The 26282-nt window shown below is 37.6% G+C and overlaps 1 protein-coding gene across 4 annotated transcripts in view; it reads left to right on the forward strand.

Moving 5' to 3' along the window:
- slc23a2 (solute carrier family 23 member 2) overlaps positions 1-26282 on the forward strand; it is a 35383-nt gene that overhangs the window by 464 nt on the left and 8637 nt on the right. The window contains exons 2-10 of one of the 4 annotated variants that reach the window (XM_019264501.2): positions 13660-13708; positions 16210-16433; positions 18149-18247; positions 19221-19337; positions 19775-19932; positions 23510-23598; positions 23843-23910; positions 24819-25000; positions 25888-26008. In XM_019264501.2, the coding sequence (XP_019120046.2) occupies positions 13660-13708; positions 16210-16433; positions 18149-18247; positions 19221-19337; positions 19775-19932; positions 23510-23598; positions 23843-23910; positions 24819-25000; positions 25888-26008 (1107 nt within the window). The remainder of the gene's footprint in view (positions 1-13659; positions 13709-16209; positions 16434-18148; positions 18248-19220; positions 19338-19774; positions 19933-23509; positions 23599-23842; positions 23911-24818; positions 25001-25887; positions 26009-26282) is intronic. The other 3 variants (XM_019264502.2, XM_019264503.2, XM_019264504.2) reach the window with 3 other exon arrangements.

Below are 26282 nucleotides of genomic sequence, written 5' to 3' on the forward strand. Positions count from 1 at the left end.
GGCTCAAGCTAGAAGTAACGGATTGGAGATGTGGAGGTCTCCGGTAGCTAAGCTAGAGGACTTCGTGTGCCGGCGTGTGTCTGCTGATGCTCAAGTGTGACCGTGAAACACAAGGCCCAATTAGTCATGCTCAGGAGACATAACATCATACAGTTATCTTTGAAGCGCAGAGGTGAGATCCCTCAAGGTTTCTAGATATGTGCTGTTTATTGTGACTGTGTGAAAGACAAAATTGCTATAGGGAGACTAAACATGCATTACTACTTAACATAGTCCTCAGTAATTAGAGCCCAAATGGTAGAGCTGCTATCAAACCACAGCTACCAGGCAGCCCTATCTGGGGCACAAGAGCTTATTTGGCCATTAGGATTTATTGGCTCTTGATGATAGGGTTGTCCTGGAAACGTGGCCATGTGTGTGTGTGTGTGTGTGTGTGTGTGTGTGTGTGTGTGTGTGTGTGCGTGCGCGAAATACATGTGCTTATGCATCTGTCACAAGCAAGCACACATTACCTAATATTAAAACAGATTCAAGTGTATGGAAGTAAAAATGTAAGGTTGATGGGCAAAGATGCTGCTGCTGCTGCTCTTGGGAGTCTGAAAGTGGGTCCCCCCAAAAAACAACAAATCGCACACACCACTCATAACTGAATAAACACACACACACACACACACACAATAGAGATGGACAACTCATTCAACATCAGATCTCTTGCTGTATTTGAGGCTTGGCAAGTAGCTACAAACAGAACCATAATGTGAACCTTCATGAGGGAGGGAGTTTTGATGCTTCTCTTTTTATGTGGCTTCAGATTTCTCAAGTACAATTATGTAATAATACAATATTTCAGCGTCGAGGAACAATCAGGCTACATTCACGATTGTATTAAGAATCATAAAGTTTTTAGGGCGTCTCCGTAACCATAGTAACTCACAGTGACGGAGGAGAGGGCGAGACTCTGTGCTGTTGCCATAAGAGACGCTGAATGAAGCCGGTTACACTAATAAACTCCAGACAGGCTGGGTCGGGTTTTTTTCCACACACGTAGCACAGACGAGTACAACTTTACAAACCGTGTCTCAGAATGATATCGCAGGTCTGTGACGCAGGGAAAATCAAAATGATGACTGATAACGATTGCAACACTGCAGAGAGACACATACACATACAGACCGGGCACAGACAGGCATACAGACAGACAAGCAGCACCGGTTCACCGAGTTCTTCAGGAGGAACAGAACTTACATGAATCTAGGTTAATGGACGTGTGGCATTAGAGCATATAAAAGGGTTAATTGTGAGTCTCATGGTCATTGCGTGATAGTTGGCAGCCCTCTGAACGCGTCAGTCAAGTTAACACCATATAAAGTGAGGAGTGAGCAACATAAGCCCAAGTTAATGTGTGCTATTATACCTGCATTATGGTATTAACAGTGGGTTAATCTAAGGCACAAATTCTTAATGCCCTCATCTCATACCCTCGAGACCTTTCCAATCAGTCAGCTATTTGGCAGGCAAGTTGGATTTTTATCTGACTCTCATCTTCTGACTCTTCTCATGTGGTGAACTCAGAACACGAGCCAATAAATCCCAGCAAAATCTACGGGGTCCCGTTGGAAAAGCACAATCGTTACAAATTAATTTTTGTCGCTCTATCAGTTAAACTTATTAACAAGCAACTCCTGGAGGACAGGCAAAGGCAAACCATTTAGTATTTTAGGCATCCAAGGGAAGCGTCTGTACACTGGGATTTATCCAGGTGTTCAGTTTTTTTGTAGCATGTTTGTTTTTCTATTTTTGAATGCATTTAATTCAAGGTGAGTAAAACTAACCTGAAACAGTATTTAAAAATATCCTGATTAGTAGATGAGTGTGCTGCTCGGCTGCATATTTTTATGTCCTATGCACAAGTGGCCAGCTTGTATTTTAATTTTAAATTAAATTTGTGTGTTGTGCTTAGTGGTTGTTTTTTTTTGCTGTTTTTGAGCACCTGCTGAGTGTTGTGGCAGTACAATCTGTGTACACAATTCACTTCTTGCATGCTGTGTATTTTGCATTGTCCCTGCATTTTGCATACGACTTATAGGCGTGTGAGCAAGCCCAAGGTTTGTCTCTGTCTCTGATTGAATCCTGCTGTTGTACACGTCTAACAGCAATGGCAGTATTGGTGGTGCAGGTACAGCAGTAAACATTGAGCTTTAAATCCAAACAACTGGAGAAGAGCTGGTCATTTAAGCTGTAGATTTCTTTCAATATTTTTAGGATTTAGTATCCTGCTGAGTCACTCTTTAACCCAACCAAAGGACTAGAATAAATTTTATTATGTGTGCATACAAGGAGTTTCCAGTACCTCAGTGCACATATACTGCTGTGCCAAAACCAGCATAAAAGGATAAAAATAGTATAAAAAGGGTTTTTAAAAAAGCAATAAGCTGTAGAAATAGAGACGACACAATCTCTCGGACATTCCCACTTTTTATCAAGACTCATCTCAAGTGTGACAGATAAGGGGGAATTTTACAGAGCAGACTTCAGAGGAGCAGTTGTTATGTAAAGAGAAAGGGGACCTAAGAAAGTTGATGATATAATGCTGTGTGGAGCTTTTCTGTCTGGGTGACGGGCCTGACGGATCATTTCTCCCTCTGATAACTGTTTTGTTCGGGGACCAGCGTGATGGTAAAGAAAATAGAAAGCAACATCACAGGTATTTTTGTTTTGTCTTTCATCAACTTTAGAAATCTTAAGTACAAGTCGAGTTTGATGTGGGTTATTTTCAGCTGCAATCCTCCAAACAACACCCCTCTACTGTCTGTCCTTCCTCAATGTGCAAAACACATTGAAGGAAATGATGCCAGAAATAAATACAGATTATAATTATATATTATAAATTTAAAACAAAGATGCTACAATGTCTGGCTGTGCTAAGTACAAGAGAAGGAACGGCAACAAAAAATTAGATGGTGTTTGTTCCCTGAACCTGATTAATGAAAATAAAATTCCTTTCTAGTAACAGGTGAGGGCTATTAAATCTTCTCACTCAATTAACAACAGTTTTTATCGCTAATTAGTCTCTAGATTGTTTTCCAGATGATTTTTGTTATATTATTGTATATAAAATTATTTGTTTTATGTCAGTGCCTAATCTGTTCAATGCAGTATCATTTATCAGTGCTCAATATTAACTTAAAATGTAACCCCAAATTCCTGTTTAAATTGTCCCAAATTCAACTTCCCTTTTTTATTTCATGTAATTAATATTGTTTATAAACTTCACTATCCACCATGGATATTATGCGAGTTGTTCCCAGATGTTAATTTCCATAAACACACTTTTTAATAAATTACAAATTAACATTTACATCTTGCCTTTTTCCTGATAGTCTGAATAAAATGCAAAATCTGTATCGGAAGTCTTTAGTCTGAAAAAATTGCTGCGCCTCGAAAGAAAGACGGCAAGTTGGCAACACTGGTCTCTCTATGATTGGCGTCGCACATTTTGTTTTTAATCACGTCGGTGGCTCCTTCAGTCAAGTGTCCTTGGGCAAGATACTGAATCCCAAATTGCTACCAAAGGCCATGCTATGGGTGTGTGAAGGTGTATGAATAATTAGCTCCCAAACTGGTGAGCAGCTGGCATCTTGCATGGCTGCCATCAGTGTGTGAATGGTTGAATGAGCTGTGTAGTGTTAAAGCACATTGAGTGGTCCAATCTATTTACCATTTAATGTGGAGCGCTGTCATTTATGCAGCAAACCAGGACAACTGAGAAACTAACACCAGTGAATGTCTGGCTGCTCTAAAATATGACTGACATGATTAATTGATTAGTAAAATATTTGCAGAACAGTTGTCTGTAATTGCCTTAGTGACTAATGAGCTAATCACTGATTAGCAATGTATCACATCTAAAAAGTAATAACTAGTCAAACTGTCACTGTGTGAGAAATGTGTACAGCAAATTCTAAATATTTTTTCTTATCCACACCCCAGACCATGAAGATTTTTTTTCTCATAGGTGTTGGTTGTACACCCTTCCTTTTTTTTTTTTTTTTACTTTAAATAAATAAGTACATTTAAAAACCAGAAGCATCAATTGCCAGATGTAGCCAAAGGAGATTTTTAGTTTTAGTTTTAGTCTCAGTTTATTTTAAGATGCTGTTTTTTTTTGTTGTTTTTTTTATTCAAGGATCTGAGGTTCACCGAATTGTATCAACTCAGTAAGGTTTATTACAGCAATCAGATGGCTTTATAACAATATGACAGATATAGAATTCTACATTTTTGCAAAATAATGATTTGTATAGAATTGAGGATGTTGCAGTTTTTTTGGTAGTAAAGTCTGCATCCCTCATTACACGTTTGTTTTCTAGATCCTATCCAATATGACCAACACATAAACACGGCAGAGGCCAGTGATCATATCTTTGCTCTTGCTCTCACAGTCAGATTGGCAGCATAAAACGGGGATTTATTTGTCTGGTGTTGTGCCTAACTTTAGTGGATCATAACATCGGAAATGAAATTAATCTGCAGATGCACTGGATCAAGATGAGACCAAACCTTTCTTTGGATATCAGTTGCTGAGCCTTAAAGGCCAAATGTGACCTACGACTGGCTAGCCAAGCCTCGTTTTTGGCCCCTACCAGCTAGTTAAGAGGAGTGAGGAGAACCATGAGAGGTCCTTGAGCATACAGTCATAAAGGTGCACTGTAAATATTAAGCTGAATGTGCATGTGTGTGTCTGTTCACAGCTAATATTGCATCACATACCCATAACGTCCTCATCATAACAGAACATATAATCATATGTGGGGGGTTTGGTGTGTGACAATATGAGTACTACTTCTCTAAAACAGGCATCCTGGCACTAAATGCTTCTGGCCAGGTCCATAAATACAGTTGCTTAAGAAGAAGTTTGTCTACAGTTGAGCTCAGCATGTACAGAAAACGGTAATCATCACATGCATGTATCCTCTCCATTATTTACGCCGATGAAAGCTACCAGGTGTTTTTATGACGTTAGACATTATCTCATAACACAAAAAACAATCTAATGACTGCACTATTGGGAAACTTGTTTGTCAGCCTTTCACAGTAACTCCTTAGTCACTCTGAGTTAGAGTAAATAGATATAGAGCAGAGATCACCTCATAGGATGCTGGGTCAGGAACGGGCACAGTGAGGTGAACTGGGTCACAGAAATGGATTCCTGGCCCTGTTTGCTGTAGGCAGCGTGTGACTAAGATTACACCACAGTGCTGGGTCATTCTGTAACTTCCCACTGTGTGTGTGTGTGTGTCTGTGTGTGTGGGGAGGTGTGGTAAATGGTAATATTTTAGTTTTGAATAGTATGACCTGAAACAATGTTTACTTTTCCTTTGCAGTCTGTTCTTAGTACATCACTCTCTTTTTTTCTCTTTTTTTTACAAAGTAAAGCAACTAAGAAGTTTTACTTTTAGAGGCTGCACATTGTGCTTTCTAATCTTCAGTGTGTGTCTGATGAAAGAGAGAGTAAGATGGGGATTAAATGGACAAAGGCAACATAGCATACCATATGATTCTTGCATAACAAGGACTGAACATAGCCAGCAGTATTAAACTAAACTACATTCATCGCTTTGACAGTATTGAAGGATGATTTATTCTCCTCAGGGTCAGAAAAGTATTTGTGTGCTGTAACTGATACTTCGGGATGATATTGACTCTTTGTGTCAGGTAATATCCTGTGTTAAAATGACAGTAGCTCCTAATACCAAAGGAACATCCTGTGTTCCCCCACTGTGTGGGTCTTTGGCTGCTGTCTTATAGCTCCAATGAACGCCTGTCTATGTGCAATTGCACATAGACAATAAGAGAAAACTAAACTAAAACTAAACTAAAACTACTAAACTAAAAATAAGAGAAAACTGTGATTTTGGTCACATCTGGCTTGGTTTAACGAGTTGGTGAATAAACAAGCTTTTAATAGATTTACCTTTTGTATTTTAAAGATTTCTCTGAGTGTGGATGGGAGAAACCAGTGGGGCTCATTATTGATTTATTGTGAATCACAACTAATTATATATTGATGCAGAGGTTAGGGGTTGTGTAGTAAATATATGTTATGTGCCTTATTAAGTTCCTGTGTGTTTCAAATGTGTTAGAGAGACTACTGAGATACACTGTTGCTACATTCCTGTTATTGTTCTCTTGTGTATCTGAGTGATAACAGGAATGTCACGTCCCACATGGGGAAGGTCAGTATTAAATATTAGATTATCATTCATCCGTCCGTGGAATTGTTGTTCAACAGAAACATTATCTGCAATTGTTTTAAAAAATCTGTCATTTTTCAAGCAGAAATGCTAAAAATATTCCTTTTACTAGCACATTTTTAAGTGTTAGTCGGACAAAACAAGCAATTTAATAATCAACTTGGATTTAGGTAACTCTGGTTTACAATTTCTAACTTAAATTATTCAACTTATCATTAGTTGCAGCCCTAGTTCCAAACAAAGTGGAATTTAAAAAGTAATAAAATGAGTTGAAGTGAAGAGTTTTGTCAAATATAATATAAAGCAGTTGAACACCCCTCTGTCCTCTTTCCACCTCTCTTAGGCTTATCTCTATAGTTTCATAAATACCCGGATGTAGCAATGACATCAGTCATTCTCTATTTAGAAAGGAAGAAAAAAAATCTAATCATCCACGGCCCAGCTTTTGTGCCTCGCTTCCAGGCAGTTAAATGTTGTACTATTTCCTTAGATGCAATCAGTGGAGTTTTGAAAATATACTGGAACTGAGCAATGACCCACACTATCATACGTTTCATGAATATTTAATCCACAGCATGACAGGTGATGGATGGACTGTTGGTAGCAGACTAAAGAGCATTTCTAATCGACTTACCTCCTTAATTCTAGCGTACTGGATGTGCACCCTTTTGAGGTATACGTCTACAGCCGCACTGAGTCATCACTGTTTACCAGGTTGTTTCTGTAACATAGTTCCCTAGTATTATTTATTTATTTTAGATTTTTTTTTTTGGCTTTTGACCATTAATTTGATGCATGAAGCAGCTGAAGGATGACAGGAAGGTGGTGAGAGAGGGGGAGACTTGCAGCAAAGGGCCACAGGTTGGAATTGAACCCGGGCCGCTGCAGTGAGGCCCACAGCTGCAGTTTTGAACTAAAAACCTTGTTTCATTTCCTTCCTGTTATTACTTTAGTGTTACTTGTTTGCATAGGTAGCCTACATGTAGCTTACGACCTCTAACAAATCATTCTTTAAAAAATAACCTTTAAAAACTTTAGTAAAATTGCTTAAAGGTCCATGCAGCATTTATTGAATAACTGTTTTTTAATAGGCCTATTCCTGTAGTCTTTCAAAATAAAAGTTGAAGTTCATTGTCAATTAGTCTGCTTATTATTTTATTTAGGAAAGATAATTGGTTTTAAGTGATATAAATCAGCAATGGAAGAAGAATGCTACTGCATACAGGATAATACTTTTTTTTAGCGCAGTGTGACTTTGTGGCATTGCTGAAAATCTTGATCTCGGCCCACTGATTAATCTCTAGCCTCCTCCCAGCTTTGATATCAGGTCTGTGCGTGAGCAGCCTCACCCACTGATGTTTCTTTATCTCTCTGAGCCTTATTTGTTATGTCTGTCCTGTCGCCTGTTCGATACAAGTGATATAACAGGGTTCATGTGAACCACAAAACATTCCTGCAGAGTGTGTGTGTTTCTTTTGAAAGCGATGATGAAAAATTGAAAATTACACCTCAATATACTGTTAATAAAAAAATTAAGCATAAAAACATGCTAGTATAAAGTATAGAAAGAATATAAAAGAATAATTGTGCAAGGCTTTTTTTTTTCTTCTGTAGGTGCAGCTTCTCCAATGTGACGATTTGCTGCTTTTCTTTCTTTCTATTCTCTCTATTTATCAATGCTAAAGATAACAGTTGCATGTCTAGCAGTACGTATGAGAAGATGGCCTGAAGTTGAACACTGAAATGGCTGTTACTGCATACAGCACTGTTGTACATTACCATATTGTCTTGTAGTCTGTTTTAAATTTGTCATGTTGCACAGGCGACCCCTAACCTGTTTAAGTGTTGTAATGGAGTACAAACACAATATTTTATCAGTGAAATGCACTTTTAATGTAACTGTGTAACTTTGTTTGCTGTGAAAACAGTTGGTGTATTCTTTAACATCTTAGGTCAGCCCCCTTTTTAGCTGATCGTCATGAGAGTGTTAATGGGCTGAATGGAGGTAATCTCAGTGACTGTACAAGCAAACGAAACTGGTTGCCCCATCGTGAGCAACAGTTGGAGGTTTGCTCGAGTGAGCTTAAAGGGTTTCATAAACGACAATGGATAGCTTTTAGTCTTAAATATCCCTGCCGGGCTTGATAGGGGGAAAAAAAGCCTGAGGCTGTGGGTGTTGGAGTGACCTAAAAGAAGCGTACGGTTACAGTAAAGGCCTACTTTGAACAAATGTGAGAAAGATTTATTCATTTTTTTTATTGTGTGTGTGTCTAACCTTAAACGCCCATTCATGTGCTGCTGATAGCATGCTGTGTGGGTATAGGTGTTGCTTTGAGAACAGGATGAAAATACAGTTAATTGCCGAACATCTCCATTCCCCTGACTTAAATCTGACTGCCTTTCCTGCTTCTTTGCTTTCTTTAACTGAGAAATGTATTTGTACAGCACAGCATGGTGGTCCACCTGCTGCTAAACTGTAAAGTGCCAAAGAAAACAGGATTGATTTGGCCATATTATAAAAATAAAAAAAAGAGACCACAGCACAGTTAAATCAATTTTAATCTGGAAATTGATTAAATTCCCATAAAATAATAAAACTCACAAGTCAGTGTAAAATCTCATTGGTATTTTCTGTACAGTTAAATTATCACAACGATCCAGGTGTCGAAACAAACAGGAAGTGAAAGTCCTGTTAAAATAAATGTCAGGTTTTAGACAATAATTTCCTCTATTTGAAATGAATGTGCTGTCCCGTGTGTGTGTGCTTTTCTGTGCTAAGACGTTAGGACCAGATTGTAAACCCCCAAACCAGTTGCTTTGTTGCTACTGTGCTACTTTAATGCATTTTTACTGTTATTTGTCAGATCTGTGTGACTGTGTCTGGATAAATGAAGTTAACGAGTAAATAAATAGATGGATAAATACTGCATCAGATCAACGGGAGGGATCAGATCAGGAAAAGGGTCGTACAATTAGAAATAAAATAAATTTACTGCACCAGCCATACAGATATAATGCAAACAAAATCCAAGCAATTGAATATGTTCTGATATTTGTTATAAAATAAAAAGTGTTTAAAGTTGCTAATGGTCCTGTTAAGTTTTATGGCATAGCCATTCTTCCTCTTTATGATTAACACAAGTAGACAAATATTGTATTAATCAAGCTGTATAAACTGGATTATTGAACAGACAGGAAGATATAGTTCATGTGGCTCAGTCAAGCCAGCAAACAGCTCAGATGACCTAACAGCTTACATATGTGGTTTCCTTTGTCTACTGGTTGCATGAATCAGCATGTAAATAACGTATGCAATCTCTTGTAAGTTGTGTGAAGGATGTTTTGCTGAGAGCTTCGGCTGTTTCTGTGTGACTGATTAGTATTGATGGTTATTGCTGCTGACAGCTGCCACCATAATTTGATGCTTACAACAAAGTGGTGCATCCCCATGTGTACACAAGTATCTGACGTTAATATCCAGGAGGAAATTGAAAATACTCATTACCTTAGGTCAAATAGATATTTTGTGATATGAAGGGCCACGTGTCTGTAGGTATATGTTCTAGCTATGAGCCTCATCAGGTAATTTGTTTCAAACCAAAGTCTATGCTTGTGAAAATCCCTTCACAAATACAGCATCTAAATTTACACTAAGCGACAGCTGAACCCAGTAATGTTTGGCCGAGTTTGAACCAGTTGGAGGGTTTGGACTTCACATCTTTTTAGCTCACTAATTAACAGTGAATGCTTTATACAACCTTACTACTACATTTAAAGCAAAAAGGAGAAATTAATAAAAGTAATAGAATTAATATAAATTAATATTAACATTATCTCAAACTAATATAAAGTAAAAAAAAACAATAAGAAGAATTCAGAACATTCAACACTGACCAAAAAAAACCTCCTCTCGTCCACTATTTTTATTTTATTTTTTTAAATCTGAAGTAGTGCTGATAACATTTATCAGTCTGTCTTTACTTAGGTGATTTCTCAAAAAACTCCCAAATAAATAAACTAAACCATCCATCCATGCATCCATCCATTTTTCCCTTATCCCTAACAGGGTCGTGGGAGGCTGACGCCGATCCCAGCTGACATTGGGCAAGACACAGGTTACAGCCTGGACAAGTCACCAGTTCATCACAGGGCTGACACAAAGGGACAAACAACCATTCATGCTCATATTGAGTGTTTAATATTCATTGTCAAATTCAATATTTGAGTTTTGCACCTTTTTATAGTAAGTTCACCACTTTCTGATCTTTTATACGCTAAACAATAAAACACAATCCTTAGTTGCAGTACTACTGTAGCGTAAGCAGTTTTAAATGTTATCACATAAACCTAAAAATTAGTTTTTAGTCGTCTGTAAATATGATTTATTTCAATGGCAGCAGACTTCTGGCCCAGTACTGAAACATTTACAGGCATATTCATATAAAACTCAGACTCACTTCATATTTGCTCTGTAGTGACACAACCAGTTGTCCCTGTAACTTTGCTGTTGTAACTTTGTTGCTCCATTCACCTCTGCCCTACTGATAGGAAGTTGACCAATGTAAACATGACCATACAGTCCATTTACAATCTACCCTCCGCTTCCCTCCTCAGTGGTGAAATACGAACCCCTCACATGCATAAACGTTATGTAAAGTGTTGCATGCAAACGCATACACACTGTAAGCATACTTTCACGTGTGATTGGTTTGTTGATTGATTTCTTAAACAGGATGTTAACCAGCCAAGCTTTTGAGTGCTGTTCAGACACCTGATACCTGGCTGTGTTCTTTCATGTGCAACAAAAGATTTATTCCAAATAAAAGCCGACCTATTCTCATTATGTCCTGTTTTCAGTACTACCTTTCCAAACAGGTCAGGGTGACGTGGTTTTTAGAAATAATGAACAGTACATGTAGTGTGCATTGTAGATGAAACAAGTCAGGTTTAAGGATGTATGATTTGTCTCATTTTAGGGATGATTTTGTCAGGTATTAATGTCTCAGGTGTTTGACTCTCTTTTCAATTCTATTCGTTTTACCATTAAGACGAGCTGGAACACTGAGGGGAATAATCCTTGAATTGCCAGCTGTTCTGGTATCATTTTAATAATTTCAGTAATTTTCTTTTAAGCAAACATTTACTAGTTCTCGCTCTTCAGTTGTGATTTGCTGCTTCTCTGTGTTTTGCATCATTATCTTTTAGGCTATTGGTCACACAGAACCAGCAATTTGAAGAAATCATCTTGAGCTGTGAGAAATTTAATACTGTACTTTGGCATTTTACATTAAACAATCAATTACTGTATTATATAAACAGATTTAGTCTAATTTAAAAAGTTGCATTTATAATGGGATTGTTGCTTTCAGTGAGTGAGGGGGAAAAAAAATCTACTAATTCAGGGTTTTTTTCTTGACCCCAGTTATTTATATTTAAATGACATTAGAGTCTCTGCTGAAAACAATACACAAACTGCAGCTGCAGGCTCAATATAGTCTGTATGAATGTATGACTTCACTGCAGACTAGCATCTGTAGGGGATGGAGTTGATACTGAAACACACATTTGGCAGTAGAGATGAAGCCGCCAACAAGAACATCTGGTGTGAAGTCCTCCTCTGGTGGAATCCCACACAACACGGTACAAGCCTGCACAGGACCCACAGATCAGGTTACCATGGTTATAGATCCTCTCTGTCCACCAGCCCGCACATCCTGGAATGAGTTAAAATTACCAAGGCAGTTGTCTTTGTTCCTCCTCCGCCTACTCACTCTGCTTTCCTGTTTTGTTTTGTTTTCTCTGATACTCTCTCTTAGAATTGCTTTTATCGTCTATATGTGTTATCTTGTTAAGTTATTTTATGTAAATGAAACTGCAGATTTCTTCCGTTACAAACTCTGTTTCAGTTCTCTCTTCTCTCGCTCCAGTTCACTGTCTGCCTCATTTTCTGTTTGGTCGTCTGATGTTTTAATGTGTGTGTGCGTGCGCGCGAGTGTGTGCGTTCTCAGTCAACACCAACAGACATGAGGAGACTGTTTCTGCCTCATGGGCACCAGTGGAAAAGGGCATTTGAGGGTGCTACATGCTACAGCAGCATGGCTCATTGGACTGCTGGGCTACTTTCTGTCAAACTCCACATCTCACAGTACTGCTTAAAGCTTCAGACTGGGCAGCACTGAGGTCAATTATGTGCTCTGTTTTCATGTGCTGTGTGCAGTCTTCATTGGGCAAAATATGTCTTGTAGGGTGAAAGACTGTCTGTCTATTAATTTTTGTCATCATGTTTCAGCATATCTGTCCCACAAGATAAAGACCCCTGTGTTCTTTAGTTTACTCTTTTCATTTTAAGGTTCATTTTTGTTTCGATCCCCATTATTTACAGTCCTTCAGTAAAAATGTAATCGTCATTAAATTCTCTTGCAAGGCTATAACATTTATGCCTAACAATAAGCATTTTATTTCACAGTGTCTATTTATGAGTCTAAAAGAAAGAAAAATAAAAGTTAACCTGGAAGACAGATGAACTAAATATTAGGGTCAGGAGTGGAAAATATGACTTGGTCAGTGAGTCTTTGAAGTTGATATGTAATGTTTAAAAAAAGTGTTGAAGCAGCCGTCCAAGGAAAGAAAAGCCTGTCCAGTGACCTTCTGGTAACTTGAGCTTGAGTCCCTAGTCTAAAACTTGTATGATCATTTCACTGCTCATGATTCTGTGGATTTCCTCTGTGTGATGCAGTCGTGTTTAAATATCTTAACTAGTACAATGTTTTTTATTTCTTTTAAGAAGAAGGATGAAAAAAGAGCCTTGTTGTTGTTAAAAATACTGACACATTTTGCATAAGTCAGAGGAAATGAGGGGTTTTGATCAACACTTTCTCTTAGTATTGGGTGATAGCACTTGAAACAGATGTTCTCTGCGTTTATCATTTATGAATTTGTTACTTTAGCTTCAGAGATGTGATCATATCAGTTCCTGTTACATCCTCAACCAGCTGGACTTCACTTTCTTTTACAACATATTACAGTGGCTGACTATCATTACAAACAATAGTGCAATGCTCATCTGTAGCTCATTTTTCTATGTAAGATTGCTTGCTACGCCTGCCACCTGTGACAACGCACTGGCTTTTTCCCCCTCATTATCTCCAAAGCACCCTCTATAGCTGTAAGACTTAATTGCAACACAGTTCACTCTTGCTGCTCAACATATCAGTAACATTACACACTAACATTTTGCTTGTGATTAAATGCTGTCTGTCAAATTAACTTATGTCTCACCTCCCTCCTCCTTATCCTTGACCCTTCTTCCTCTCTCCTCTCTGCCTCCTCTCCCCCGTCTCTTCTTCTCTTTCTTCTTTTCTTCTTCTACCTCCTCCGTTCCCTCTGTCTTGCCCCTTCCACACAGATGCTCCCAGCCGCCCAGCTTGACAGGAGTGATGGGATGTGTCAACTAGGTATTACAACTATCCCAACATTTATACACTGCAAGCAGGGAGAGTAGCTGGGTGGGAGAAGATATTTTCAGTTCAAATAAAAAAGGAAACCTTTTGAAAAGGGGATGTGACATAGAAGATAGGTGGTGATGAGGCACAATATAGGTGACGCAAGGTAGGTATCTGCTGACAGATGATAAGATGTTTCAGTAAAGCTATCTGAACTCACTCTTTCCTAATATCTTGTGTGAGTGTCATTGCATTTTATAGTTACATTCAGGGGGAAGAATGGGAAGATTTCCCAACTGGACTAAAACTGGGCATTTGTAATTGTATGGTCGGTGTTTTAAAGTGCAAAGCTTTCTCCAGACCTGTATTGGTGCTCTGTGTGGTAGAAAACAAGATACTTTTCGACAGCATTTTGACAGCGAATCTAACAAAGAAACTTTATGTAGCTAACAAAGTCGACAGTCATAAATTAAACTGTCAACTTAAAAAGAAATATATAAATAAAATAATAAGAGATGAGAAATGAGAAGAAATGATCAGTTATCCATATAAAAACAAGTCATGTATGGATGTAAAAAAAAAACCTGTGAGACATCATGATAAGGTTTATTTATTTTTTCATGTGTGTCTCAGTTTTGGCCAATATACATACATGTTAGTATAGATTGTAGACTTGTAGACACAATAAATATATGGGGGGAGTTCTTGAGTCCTTAATTTAAAAAAAAAAGAAAAAAAAAAGTCATCAGAGTATGAAAAGCAAACGTCATACTACCATCATCATTTACACACATAATAGATCGTGTGTGTATATATATGTATATACCAATATGTATTGGTTAATTGGGGATGTTTTTATAGGAATAGAACATTTTATCCAAAAGTACACAGTTGGTTTAGCACCTTTGTAAGTAATGAATGAAATGACCTTTTTTAAATAATGAAACATCTCTGTATTCGTTGGGACAAAAGAAAAGAGGATCCTTAGTGTCTTTTCAACAAGTTCACTCTTTACTCATCTATACAACTGAATAGTTGAAGGTGTCTCAGTGATCCATCATTCGTCATATCCTTGTGTCAAACACTACTTCTCAAATGAACCTGTCCGTTGACCCTTGGTGTGTGATTTCATTTACAGTAAGACATGGTTCATGAATCATGCAAATTCTCAATTAGCCAAGACAATACACAACAGCAGCAACACCAACAATGTGTAAATAGGCCAAAGTACTGTCATTTGGAAACGTAACAGTGTTTGAACATCCTTACAGTTTTGTTAATCCCAGACAGTGCTGTCGGAGAGGTAATCATCCACTCTGTGGCTGTTTTTGGATATTCATTCTTTTACATATTGTACACCAAATGATCTAATTAGTTGGTTAATTACTTCAGCTTTATTTATTAAGGAAGTACTTTTTTTAAAACTGCGATCAAAATATAAGACCTTTCAATGACAAAGTGGTCATTGCACATGTACACTAATTAAAATATTAAAAAATATTAATTATTTGAGCAAGTATAACAAGAACGAATCTGAGGAGTCACTGTCATTAATAAGTTTATTTTACAGTTCATTTCTTTTTTTTAGCTTTAACTCTTCTATTGTTTTTAAAATGGTCCATTTCTACATAAATGAAGGAGAATTGGATGCAGGAAGACTTAATTCGCTCACAGTATGTAGTCTTTTCATTATGTTTGACAGGTAGCTAAATGACTGCTCTCAACACTGATCTTGTCAACTTTTCACTATTTAATAATTTTGATATCCAGTACTCTCCAATGAGTAACAGTTGATGATAAATTGAATAAGAGGCACTGACTAGAAATAAGTCTTTAATGCCTGAGAGGACAAACTGACATTTCTCTCTCTCTCTCTCTGCCTCCTGCACTTTTTCCATCATCTCTCAGTTCCTCCTCTGTCAAACGTGTCCATGTTTCACTCTTTTTCCCAACTCTTTGCATCCGGCCTCTCTTTGTATTCCTCTCTTGTGTCAGACGATGACCTGTTGGCAGTATGAAATCCGAACTGAAGTCTTGCACAAAGGCAACTCATTATTTCTTCATTCGTCAGTTGATCATTTAATAGTTGTTGTAGGGCTGCACCTAGTAATTATCTGCAAAGTAAATAATGTTTGATTATTTAAATAATTGTTTGCACTATAAACTGACAGATAATCATGAAAGGAATGCCACCTATAAATTAGTAAGGGCTTAAAAGTGCTTTCATAATTGGTTTAACAGCAGCCACAATAGACCTGAAATCTTTTTTTTTTTTTTTTACTTTACATGATAAATGCCTTCAGTTAACAAGTTTTTCTTGTCCAGAATAGACAGCATCCAAAAAAATACCCAGAAACAACAAGAGACCTGACATAAGTCAAGTTTCTAATCAACAAGAAGTACGACCTGGCAACCTCTCAGGCTCTCTGATGTAATCAGACCTTCACAATGAGGTTGGGATATTATGAATTAAGACATTAATCATTTTGTTTATCTGTCTCTTTTTATCCAAGCAGGTGAGGCAGTCCTAAATGATGTGATTGGACTGAAGAATTCATCTGCAGTGTTCACACCGGAGCGAGACAAAGGAGGGACAGAGGAAGAGGAAGAGGAGGACATCCAAAACACGAGAATGGGCGTGGGGAAAAATAACACGTCCAAGTCGCTGGACAGCAGCAGTGAGGGAGGAAAATATGAAGAGGAGAGCAAACATGATGCAGATTTCTACCCTATTCCGGTACACAACTATGCTTTAATGGCCTTTATTACAGTTGTGAAATTTTGGTACACCATGAACATGCCTAAGACAAGCTCACATAATGTCAAAGACTGGTTTGATCAGGAAGCATGCAATGTTATATTATACTGTCATTTTCCTTCTCCTCACCCATTTCTCTCCCTTTTATTGACTCCCATTTAGATTTGGCATTGTTTGTGTTTGGAAAGTATTTGTGTGAGTGCTAACTTAATGGCCAATTGGACTTTTACTTCAATTGATTATTTAAATTTTATACTACATTATAGGAGGAAATGTTTTCCTTTTTGCTCTTCACTTCACTCCATTAGCATTTAGCAGCTCACGAGTTGGTGGAAATCAGAACAGAGCTTAAAAAAACCTAAACAATTATTGGTGTTCAGAAACATAACTAAATGAATGAATGCTGATGTCTTATTCAGACATTATGTCTGAATCACAACAATGTTTAAACACACTGACATGGAAAAGACAGCATAGTCACATAGTCACAAAGGCTTACTCATGATGCTCAAACATCATCATGATGATAACGTTGCTGTTGTATTGTAGTGCCTCAGTGTTCCCTGAGCTGGTATTAGAAACTGTTCAGAAGAACACATGAGACGTGAGAAGGCTTTTGAGGTTACGTGTACCACAACGTTTTTCTAATTCCTTTTACAGGTGTCTCCTGCTCAGTATTTAATTTGGCAGGCCTGGGCACATAGCTATAATACAGTACGTACGTGTGGGAAACACTTGAGTACATTCAGAAATATATCCTCTCCCTGGGGTTGTTTTTCACAAGCATGAATTTCTGATATCTCCTTGCTATAATGGATTCGTATAGTTTGGGTCTGTAGTTGCTACAATATTCTGCGTCTCTTCCCTGTTTGGGAATAATGGTACAGTTAAAGGATGAGGTAAGGACAGGGAGTAGTTCTTCTCTAAAAGTTCGGTACCCTTCTGATGGAAATACGTCACTTCCAAGTGTTTTATTTTTTATTTTTTTCTCCCTTGAACCTGGATACGGCCTTAGATACTGACACGGACAGATTTAGAGCATTAAACCCCACACTCATACACCACGTGCACTGGCACATACTCGAAAGAAAAAGAACCTGCTTGTGAAGTAAATTTGCATACAGTAGCTCACCTATGTCATGATCTTTGTTTTGATCAACAAAGTTTAATTCACACCACCGCCTTCTCATGTGGTTTGGTCAGCAGGCCAACTTTATTTCAAACCTCTGTTTGCCTTTCTCAATTTGCTCATCATCCATAAATAGATCTGCAGGGTATGATTTTAAGTGATCATAAGTGCAATATGGCGGCCTTTTGTACACTGCTGGTCTGTTTTGAGATTTTATGCAAGCTGACAGCCTTTCTTGGCATTTGTGGAACAAATAGAAGCAGAGAATGTAACCCTGTAATACATTTGAACTTCTGTCCTGTTTTGTTACATATGTTTTTCTTACTGTTTTTTTGTTATATTTGTTCATGTGACTCTGTTAACATGTACGTAAAATGATGGTCTTTGATTCAGCAGTGTTGGTCTGGTAGGTGGGAAGTGGTGAGCCCTAGGTATTATAGTTATTGTTAGTATTCTGTTTGTATTTTGTATATTGTGAAAATCTTAAATAAAAAGAAGAGAGCATTGCCATAAAAAAATGAAATGTGGATGACTTTAAAAATCTAAATTGTGTTTGTGTGTTTAGGTGGTGGTAAACGGAGTCGGTGGTGCCAGTGGAGACCAGGATACTGAGAACACAGAGCTGATGGCCATCTACACTAAAGAAAATCAAGGAGCAGAAAAGGTAACTCAAGAGGGGAAAAATGGAGAAATGAAACACAACCCTCGACCAAAATGCTAGTTTACTCACAAATGAGCCTCTGTTTAAACAGACTTGACTCACACGTGGTCACGTGGTTCAAAAGGCTTACTCATGATTACACTCAGATTTACACTTTCAACAACTTCCCCTTTTCCTCCCTCACGATTTCAGTCCTAGTAAATTTAGAGACATTTGTTACCGTAGTAACAAGAAGTGCGTTTTAATTACAGCAAACACTCCTTGCACAGCAACTGGTGTATCCGTGCAACCAGACAAACTCTCATTGTTTTACTGAAGCGGCCACTCGAAAATAATTGAATACACTATCTGATTTCATGCTGCACACGGCATGAGTAGTTTTCCACGTAACATCCAACAGCAAGGAAAAAAATATCAACAAGCATTACGAAGTAATATCATATATTACTTCATTACTTAATATTATATCATATTTTTAATATTTACTATGATTTCTAATATGAATTTAACTGTTGGTGTATGATTCACTACTTGTTTATTTAAAATATTCTTTAACAAAGCAAAGTGCTGATGATGTGTGGCCCAGAAATCCAAGTCTAGTTCATCAATCTGTCTCCAAGTTACGTTTCCTTTTTCCTTTCATGTGGTCTTTTCTCATTGTCACAGTGACTGTGCATTTTTCTTTGAGAGAATGAAGTCGTACATCTTGTATTCTCTTTCAGAGTTTCTTTCCCATTTTATTTTATTTTATTTTATTTTATTTTATTTTATTTTATTTTATTCTATTATTCTTTTTCATTCTTTAGATCCAGGCTTCCTCATGTCTGCTTGGATATGCTGTCAGATTATACGAGTTAATATATAAGAACACATTATTTTGATCCTTTACTTAAGGTCAAGCGCACAAGAAAAAGTAAATCAAGAAACATATTGTTTATAAAAATATCACTCATCCTGTTTCTTTGTGTCTCTGTAGAGCTCAATGTCCGAGACGCTGGACAGCACAGACAGTACAGATGCAAGGAGGATGGACATGATCTATACCATTGAAGACACGCCACCCTGGTACCTGTGTGTGTTCTTAGGGTTACAGGTAATTCTGCACACTGAATTGTTTTCTTAAATATATTATCCATCATCAGTATATTTTGAAAGTCAAAGAATACTTAAAATTAAAAAGAAATAAAATAAACATTAGCATCCATCATATGTATTATTTTATTATTATTATTATTATTATATTATTATTATTATTATTATTATTATTACAAACAACAGTATGAATTAAATCAACAGTGGGTGTAATTTAACTACTACAGAGATTGCATGTGTGCAGCAAATAACAGACCATAACAATACTAAGTATCTTTTTTCCTAAACTATTAAACTAACTCAACTATATGAGGTTTGCCGTAGATGAGAAGGTTCACCCACACAGTTTATTAGAAACTCTGCTTTAACAGTCACAGGCATGTATGAACCTCAAACCTCCATGTCAAGCAAAGTCTCTGTTGCTTCTTGTCTTTGTAGCACTACTTGACATGTTTCAGTGGAACTATCGCAGTGCCGTTCCTCCTCGCTGAGGCGATGTGCGTCGGCTTCGATCAATGGGCCACCAGTCAGCTCATAGGGACCATCTTTTTCTGTGTGGGGATCACCACCCTGCTACAGACCACACTGGGCTGCAGGTACATATATAAACAATACAGTCTCACTTAGACATTGGGAAATGCTTTTTTTTTTAGGTCTTACATTTTGTCTTTCACTTCCTCACCTCTTCCCTTTTTATTCTCCCTCTTCCTTCCACTCTTTCCCTCTCATTTCTAAGTACCACTTGAGAAACAAGGGACATTGTCGACATGAAGTTCCTCTTTTTCCATCCTTCCTCTTCATGTCACACACATGGAGTGTGTTTAAGTGTCATGCCAAGCATTTAACTGCTTGCTTACACATCCTTTTTTTTTTTTTTTTTTTGGTCATGGTAGATCATCTGACTTTAAAAGAGATTTTTATTCTTCAGCAGGTGTCTCATACGATGATTTGGTGACATTTTCAGTTCCTTGTTTTGTTCATCTTACTGCAGTTTTCCCACATGATTGAGACTTCCTTCAATTGTCAACTTTCAAGAACAGAAGCTGAAAAGCGTGCGGAAACTAAAGACGTGACATTTGACTGCAGACCAGTCAGATAAGCTACATCTGGTTTAACTATTGCCTTACATTCTGGATGACCAGTGTAAACACACACTCATTTAGTACCTGGAACCTGCTAATCTCTTTATTTTAGCACCTTTTGTTTTTGATTTTTGTTCTTCGCTCTTGCACATAATGTCATCATACATAATGTGATCGTGTGTGAGTGTTTGTGTGTTTTTATAGCCAGTGATTCACCTGATTCCGCTCTAAGGATGATATCAGTCTCAAGTGCCAAATAAGATAACCGTTGACATGAGCCATTACCTGTTGCTATGGATATTATCCTATTTTTTGGATCAATGTTTTAAACAAAGCCAGGTCACGTTGGTATGAGGTGTTGTTTCTTTTTCTCTTGAAATGAAATGAGATGATATGAGCGAGGTAATCGCTGACTCTCTTACTGTTTTTGTCAATATATCAAATCTTTTGACTCCACTGCTTTGACTGATCCCTTGATGAAAATAGTGTGCATACACTCTACTTCTGCATATACAGTTATTGATTTGCTGACAAATGTTTCTACTTTGAGGTCAGAACGAGTGACAGTGTTCTTGTTTTGTGTTCCCAGTGTCCAAATAAGGAACATATGTATAGCAGAAATTGAAACTCTGAAACTTTATATTATTAATCTATCCTTTAACTCCGTCACAGGTAGTAGACATAGGAGTTAAGAGTATTGCACTCCCAGAAAAGAAATCTTCACAATATACTGACTTTTAGTCATTTAAATAACTTAAAATAATGAGGAATCAGGGTTACTTTTCAGACATGAAAGCTTCTCCAGAGCCTCAGAACTTTAATTTTCACAGCCTGTGTAGATCTCCTGATGATGAGCAAACTGATCTTCATGTCCCCATTTTTTTTTTTTTTTTTAAATCAGCAACTAACTCAGTATTAATAAATATTGGTAGAAAACTAGACGCATATATTATATAGACAGATTTTTTGGAAACGTTTAATATAATATCACTGTAGAAGACGACTAACTCTCTTGTAGATATGAAAGGCTCATTCTAAAAACACAAGGATTCAATCACTGATTATATACTAATGAAAACATACTTCTGAATATTATATTTCATTTCTGCAAAAAAGATCCTCCTAAATGTTACTCACTTTTTTAAATTTTTCTTGTCACAGCAACAACTTGGACATTTTCTGTTCAGTGTGGCCTCCAGAAAAACTCTGGCAGAGGGCAATGGCTCTTAAGTTAAAATGTAATCTCTCTCTCTTACTCGGATGTTCCTCGCTCCCGAACACAAACAAAGCCACAGTCTGGCCTTGGCTTGAACACGAATGGCATTCCTGTCACACCAGCAGCCTACACGCTCTCTCAGAGGTAGAGCTGAGCTGAGGTGACACACTCTCTCTCTCTCTCTGTAGATTACTGTCTCTGAGAAATTCCACTCAATGGAAACCATGAAAGGGAGAGGAGGAAAATGTCAGAGCACGTTGATACAAAGCACAAAAACATGTCTTTGGTGATCAAATTGGTAGTCAAATATAGGTGTGAATGCAGTTTTTTTTTTTTTTTTTTTTTTTTTTTTACGTCAACAATTCTAATAGAATAAAATGAAGTGAAACTAAATTTTAAAAAATCTAAATACCAGGCTATTTAAACTGCATCATTTATGTAAGTAGAAGTTTTTATTTTAAGAGTTGCATCTTGAGTTGGTTTGCCTGGTTGAGGGCAACAAAAGTCTATTTTTTTCATTCTATTTTGAGCTTGTACTGTACATTTTCATTAACTGACATATACATTAAGTTTATTTATATATTTAGCTGGGCATTCAGACGTGATCTCAAGTCATTTTGACGCTACATTAAAGTGAAAAGGTGTCTCAATTAGAAGATATCTGAATTTTTAAAAAAAATATTCACAGTAAAGGGGTGGAGGAAGGAGCGAGGGGGAGGAATGTCTGTGTGGTCTGATGAGTCATGGTGCCAAATGAGGTCGATCAAAAAACCTTTCCCGAAAAGGTGAAGCGTATGTGCATTTCATCAGAGTTTGTGCAGCTGCTACCCGCCGATATGACTTAAGGATGATTCAGTGTTGACATTAAAAGTCTGTCTTTGACAACAAGACTTTCATTTTTACTGCCTGTCCTCTCTCATAATTTAGTTTTCTAAAAAATGTACTTCTTCTTTGTATAATTAAAAAATCAAAGCCCCTCGTTTTCTTAAAATTACATCTGACCAGTATAACCACAAGCTTCTCAGCAGGAGGTGATGCACTTTTCTAAGTGTACCACAGCAGAATTTTCTGTTGGAACAGAGGAATTACTCATTGATTCCCAGTGCTTAAGCAAATCAAACAACATATCGAGAGATCTCAAGTCTACATTCTTAAATATCTTTTCTGTAAATCTTTTCTATTTATATTTCCAAATCTGATCTTTGTCATGTCAATGGGTTTTTCAACCAGACGAAGATCTGATTGAGAATTTGAAGTTTGCGTGTCAGGTGAAACTCTTTGTTTAAAACAAACAGGTGTACAGATAAAGGGTTTTAATATTACATCATTACAGTTAATTTAATCTGTTTAAACTTGAACCAGCTCTCATAATATCCCTCTACTATCTTCACCGCTTGTTACAATTGTAATTTGTAAAGGCTAGCTATACTGTAGAGCATTGTTGACCATTGACTTAATAGCTCAGAGAAATGTCCATTAAAGAAACATAAACATACATGACATGTTTATGAGCTTACTAAGTGCATGTGAGTGGTACAGGATGGTTTGAGTGAAAGAGGAAGAAAAGGCAGTGAGGGAGGGAAATCTGTGCCAGCTTATTTACCCCATTCTGTGTCTGACCTTAGGTTACCTAGCAAAGGACCAGGGGGATCCTAACACTCCACACAGTGAATGATTGTCAAATAAATGGGAATAATAATGGCCAGTAAGAATAGCCTGAACTTTATATCTGACGATAACTTCAAGTGCTGGCACCTGGTGGTTTCACACAGAAAATCACCTTGCTCCTAAATTTTAACACTCTCTTTGTTGTAAATTTACATGATTATTCAAGCTTGTAACATCATTTCTAAACTGTGCTTTTTATGTGTTTAGGTTGCCTCTGTTCCAGGCCAGTGCTTTCGCCTTCCTCGCACCAGCCAGAGCCATCCTGTCACTGGACAAATGGAAGTGTAACAACACGGGTAACCCCTCTCGCTTATTCTTCTCTCACTATTGACTCTATGCAGACACTCCCATCTAAAATAATGTTGATAATTAACGGTAGCTTATTGTATCTTTGTTTGCTTTGATCCAAACTTCAACTGTTGGCATCAAAGCCTGCAAATACAGCAGGACGTTGAACAGGCCATATCTGTGTATCTGTGTGAGTTATAATTCACAGTGATCTAATTAATCTCTCATCTCCTTGACTTTTTCCATGACCAGAAGTTCCAGTATTTAACAGCACAGAGCTCTTCCACACAGAGCATATCTGGCACCCCAGGATACGAGAGGTGAGGCAAAACTGGATAGACATGTTGTTCAATTGCTCTTAAACATGTCCTCGTCATCTCCCAAATCATCTCCCAACATCACTGTCTGTATATGCCTGCAGGGTTTGGTGTTCTGTGACACAAGCTGTTAATTTGTGTTAACCTTTTTCCGTTTGCGTAAGCCAGTTGAGTAATTGTTTTTATGTGACATGAGCACAAGACTAAACTCAATCGAAGTGAAACAAATTGTTGAATGGGACGTGGATGGGCTGAGCGTGCAGGTGATAAAAAGGTGACAGAACAGAACACAAAGACAGATAATGACAGGACAAACAGGATTATCACTCAGAAGTTATCAAATTGAAACTGGAGCACTAGATTCTCTAACCTCATCTCCTCTGACCAAACAAACAAAATGTTGCTCAGTTTTATTTTTCAGGCAAAATTTAACACATTATTTTGCATGGCAAGAAGGGCTGGTGATTAACTGATCAATTAAAAGCAAACATACAATGTGATTGATCAGTGCTCAGCTGAATCCAACATCATCATTATCAACAATCACCTTTATGTAGACTTTACTGTGAGATTTATTGTCGCTGCTTATTTTGCCTAAAGCTAGACATAGAAGTAGAAATAAACATAAAATATCATTTCATAACAAAGAGGGGGCACTCTTTATTCCAGGTGAGGCAGTGTGCTTACTTCACAAACTACTGCCAAAAATCATGATTAAGTTTTGCAAAACAAATTATTCGTTTAGATTTATGGGTAGATTTATAGGTTTTTGTCGACATCATCTTGTATCCCTGACTTGAACATAATTTAAAAATACAGCAGTGTTTAATTGGGTTCTGATATTTCTTATTTTCAATATTTCTGAAAATATTTTGTTTTATCACCCATTTATTTCTTTTTTGTTCTGTCAGATCCAAGGGGCTATCATCGTGTCATCCATGGTCGAGGTGTTTATTGGAGCGCTGGGTCTGCCTGGGATCCTGCTGAAGTACATTGGACCTTTGACCATCACCCCCACTGTGGCCCTTATTGGCCTGTCGGGATTCCAGGCGGCAGGAGAGAGGGCTGGAAAACACTGGGGCATTGCTATGCTGTAAGTAAAGGCCCTCATGCAAAGAAACATTCAGGTGTCAACAAAAACACCTGTAATTAAATGACCTGTAACCCACTTCTCTATTGTCCCTTTGTATGATTAATATGATCATGTTTCATATGAATCTCAATCGATCAGTCCATGTTTGGTACTGCAGCCGAACAACCGTGTATTAACACATGTTTTGGTGAAAGGACTAGGAATATACTAAGTATAAAAATGGAAAGCTCTAGTAGATAATGATGCAGGAGTAATGAGGTGGCTAATCTTCATCATCTATTTTACCAGAGTGGAACTGCACACACACTTTATTCAATAAGCAAACATGCTATAAACCCCAATTGACTTTCTTTCTTGGCTCCAATAAGTGGTAGGACAGGTTTCCATCAGCATTTTAATACCATTTTTTGTTCTACCATGGAAACCTGTCACCACGTGACACCACTACAACTGACTGACTAGACACGAACTGTCTGTAACCATTCTCTGCTGAACGCATCTTTTTCAAAGTGGCATACTTCATACACAAAAGGTTTCAACTGAAAAGATACAAAGGTTTGACTTGTGTAGGAAAGATCCACTTCAAAGCTGTGATGCTGTGATATTCATGTGGCGTGACATCAGATCCTGCTGTGTCATGGCTGTTTACACCGCAGCCAGAGGGCCTCTTCTTTCGCTCCACAGGGACAGAGGATACGTGCCTGTAATTGCCACTGATTTGCTCCTTCAGAGGCAGTTAAGATAATTGATTGGCTCTGAAGCCTCTGGTGTCTCAGTCATACGTAGACGGGAGGAAATGGAACATGTTTTTTTCTATACTGTATATTCTCCTGTGACAGAACTAATTCTGTATGAACAAGACATAACAAACTTGTTTCTGTCTACAGGACTATCTTCTTGGTGCTGCTCTTCTCTCAATATGCCAGAAACGTTCACTTCCCCCTGCCAGTCTACAAAGCCAAGAAAGGTTGGACTGCCTATAGGCTACAGGTCTTCAAAATGTTTCCTGTGAGTACACCTAAAAATACATACTGTACACACAAACTGTCTGGGCTGTCTTTGTCTAACTAAATATTTTACTCTCTTTTAATGAATTCACCTTGATTTCTTCTTACTGCCCCCCTCGGCCTTTACCACAAACTGTGTTCCCATCTAAGTCACAAATAATTCAACAGAGCTAATCTTATTCTCTCTGGGAGGTTAAGATATTTTCCCTTTGCATGCCTCTGTGCAGCATCTGAATCAGGCTTTTTCTGCCCTCTACTGGTGATATATCGAATAA

Source organism: Larimichthys crocea, chromosome III, assembly GCF_000972845.2.
Source record: "Larimichthys crocea isolate SSNF chromosome III, L_crocea_2.0, whole genome shotgun sequence".
Lineage (NCBI taxonomy): Eukaryota > Metazoa > Chordata > Actinopteri > Sciaenidae > Larimichthys > Larimichthys crocea.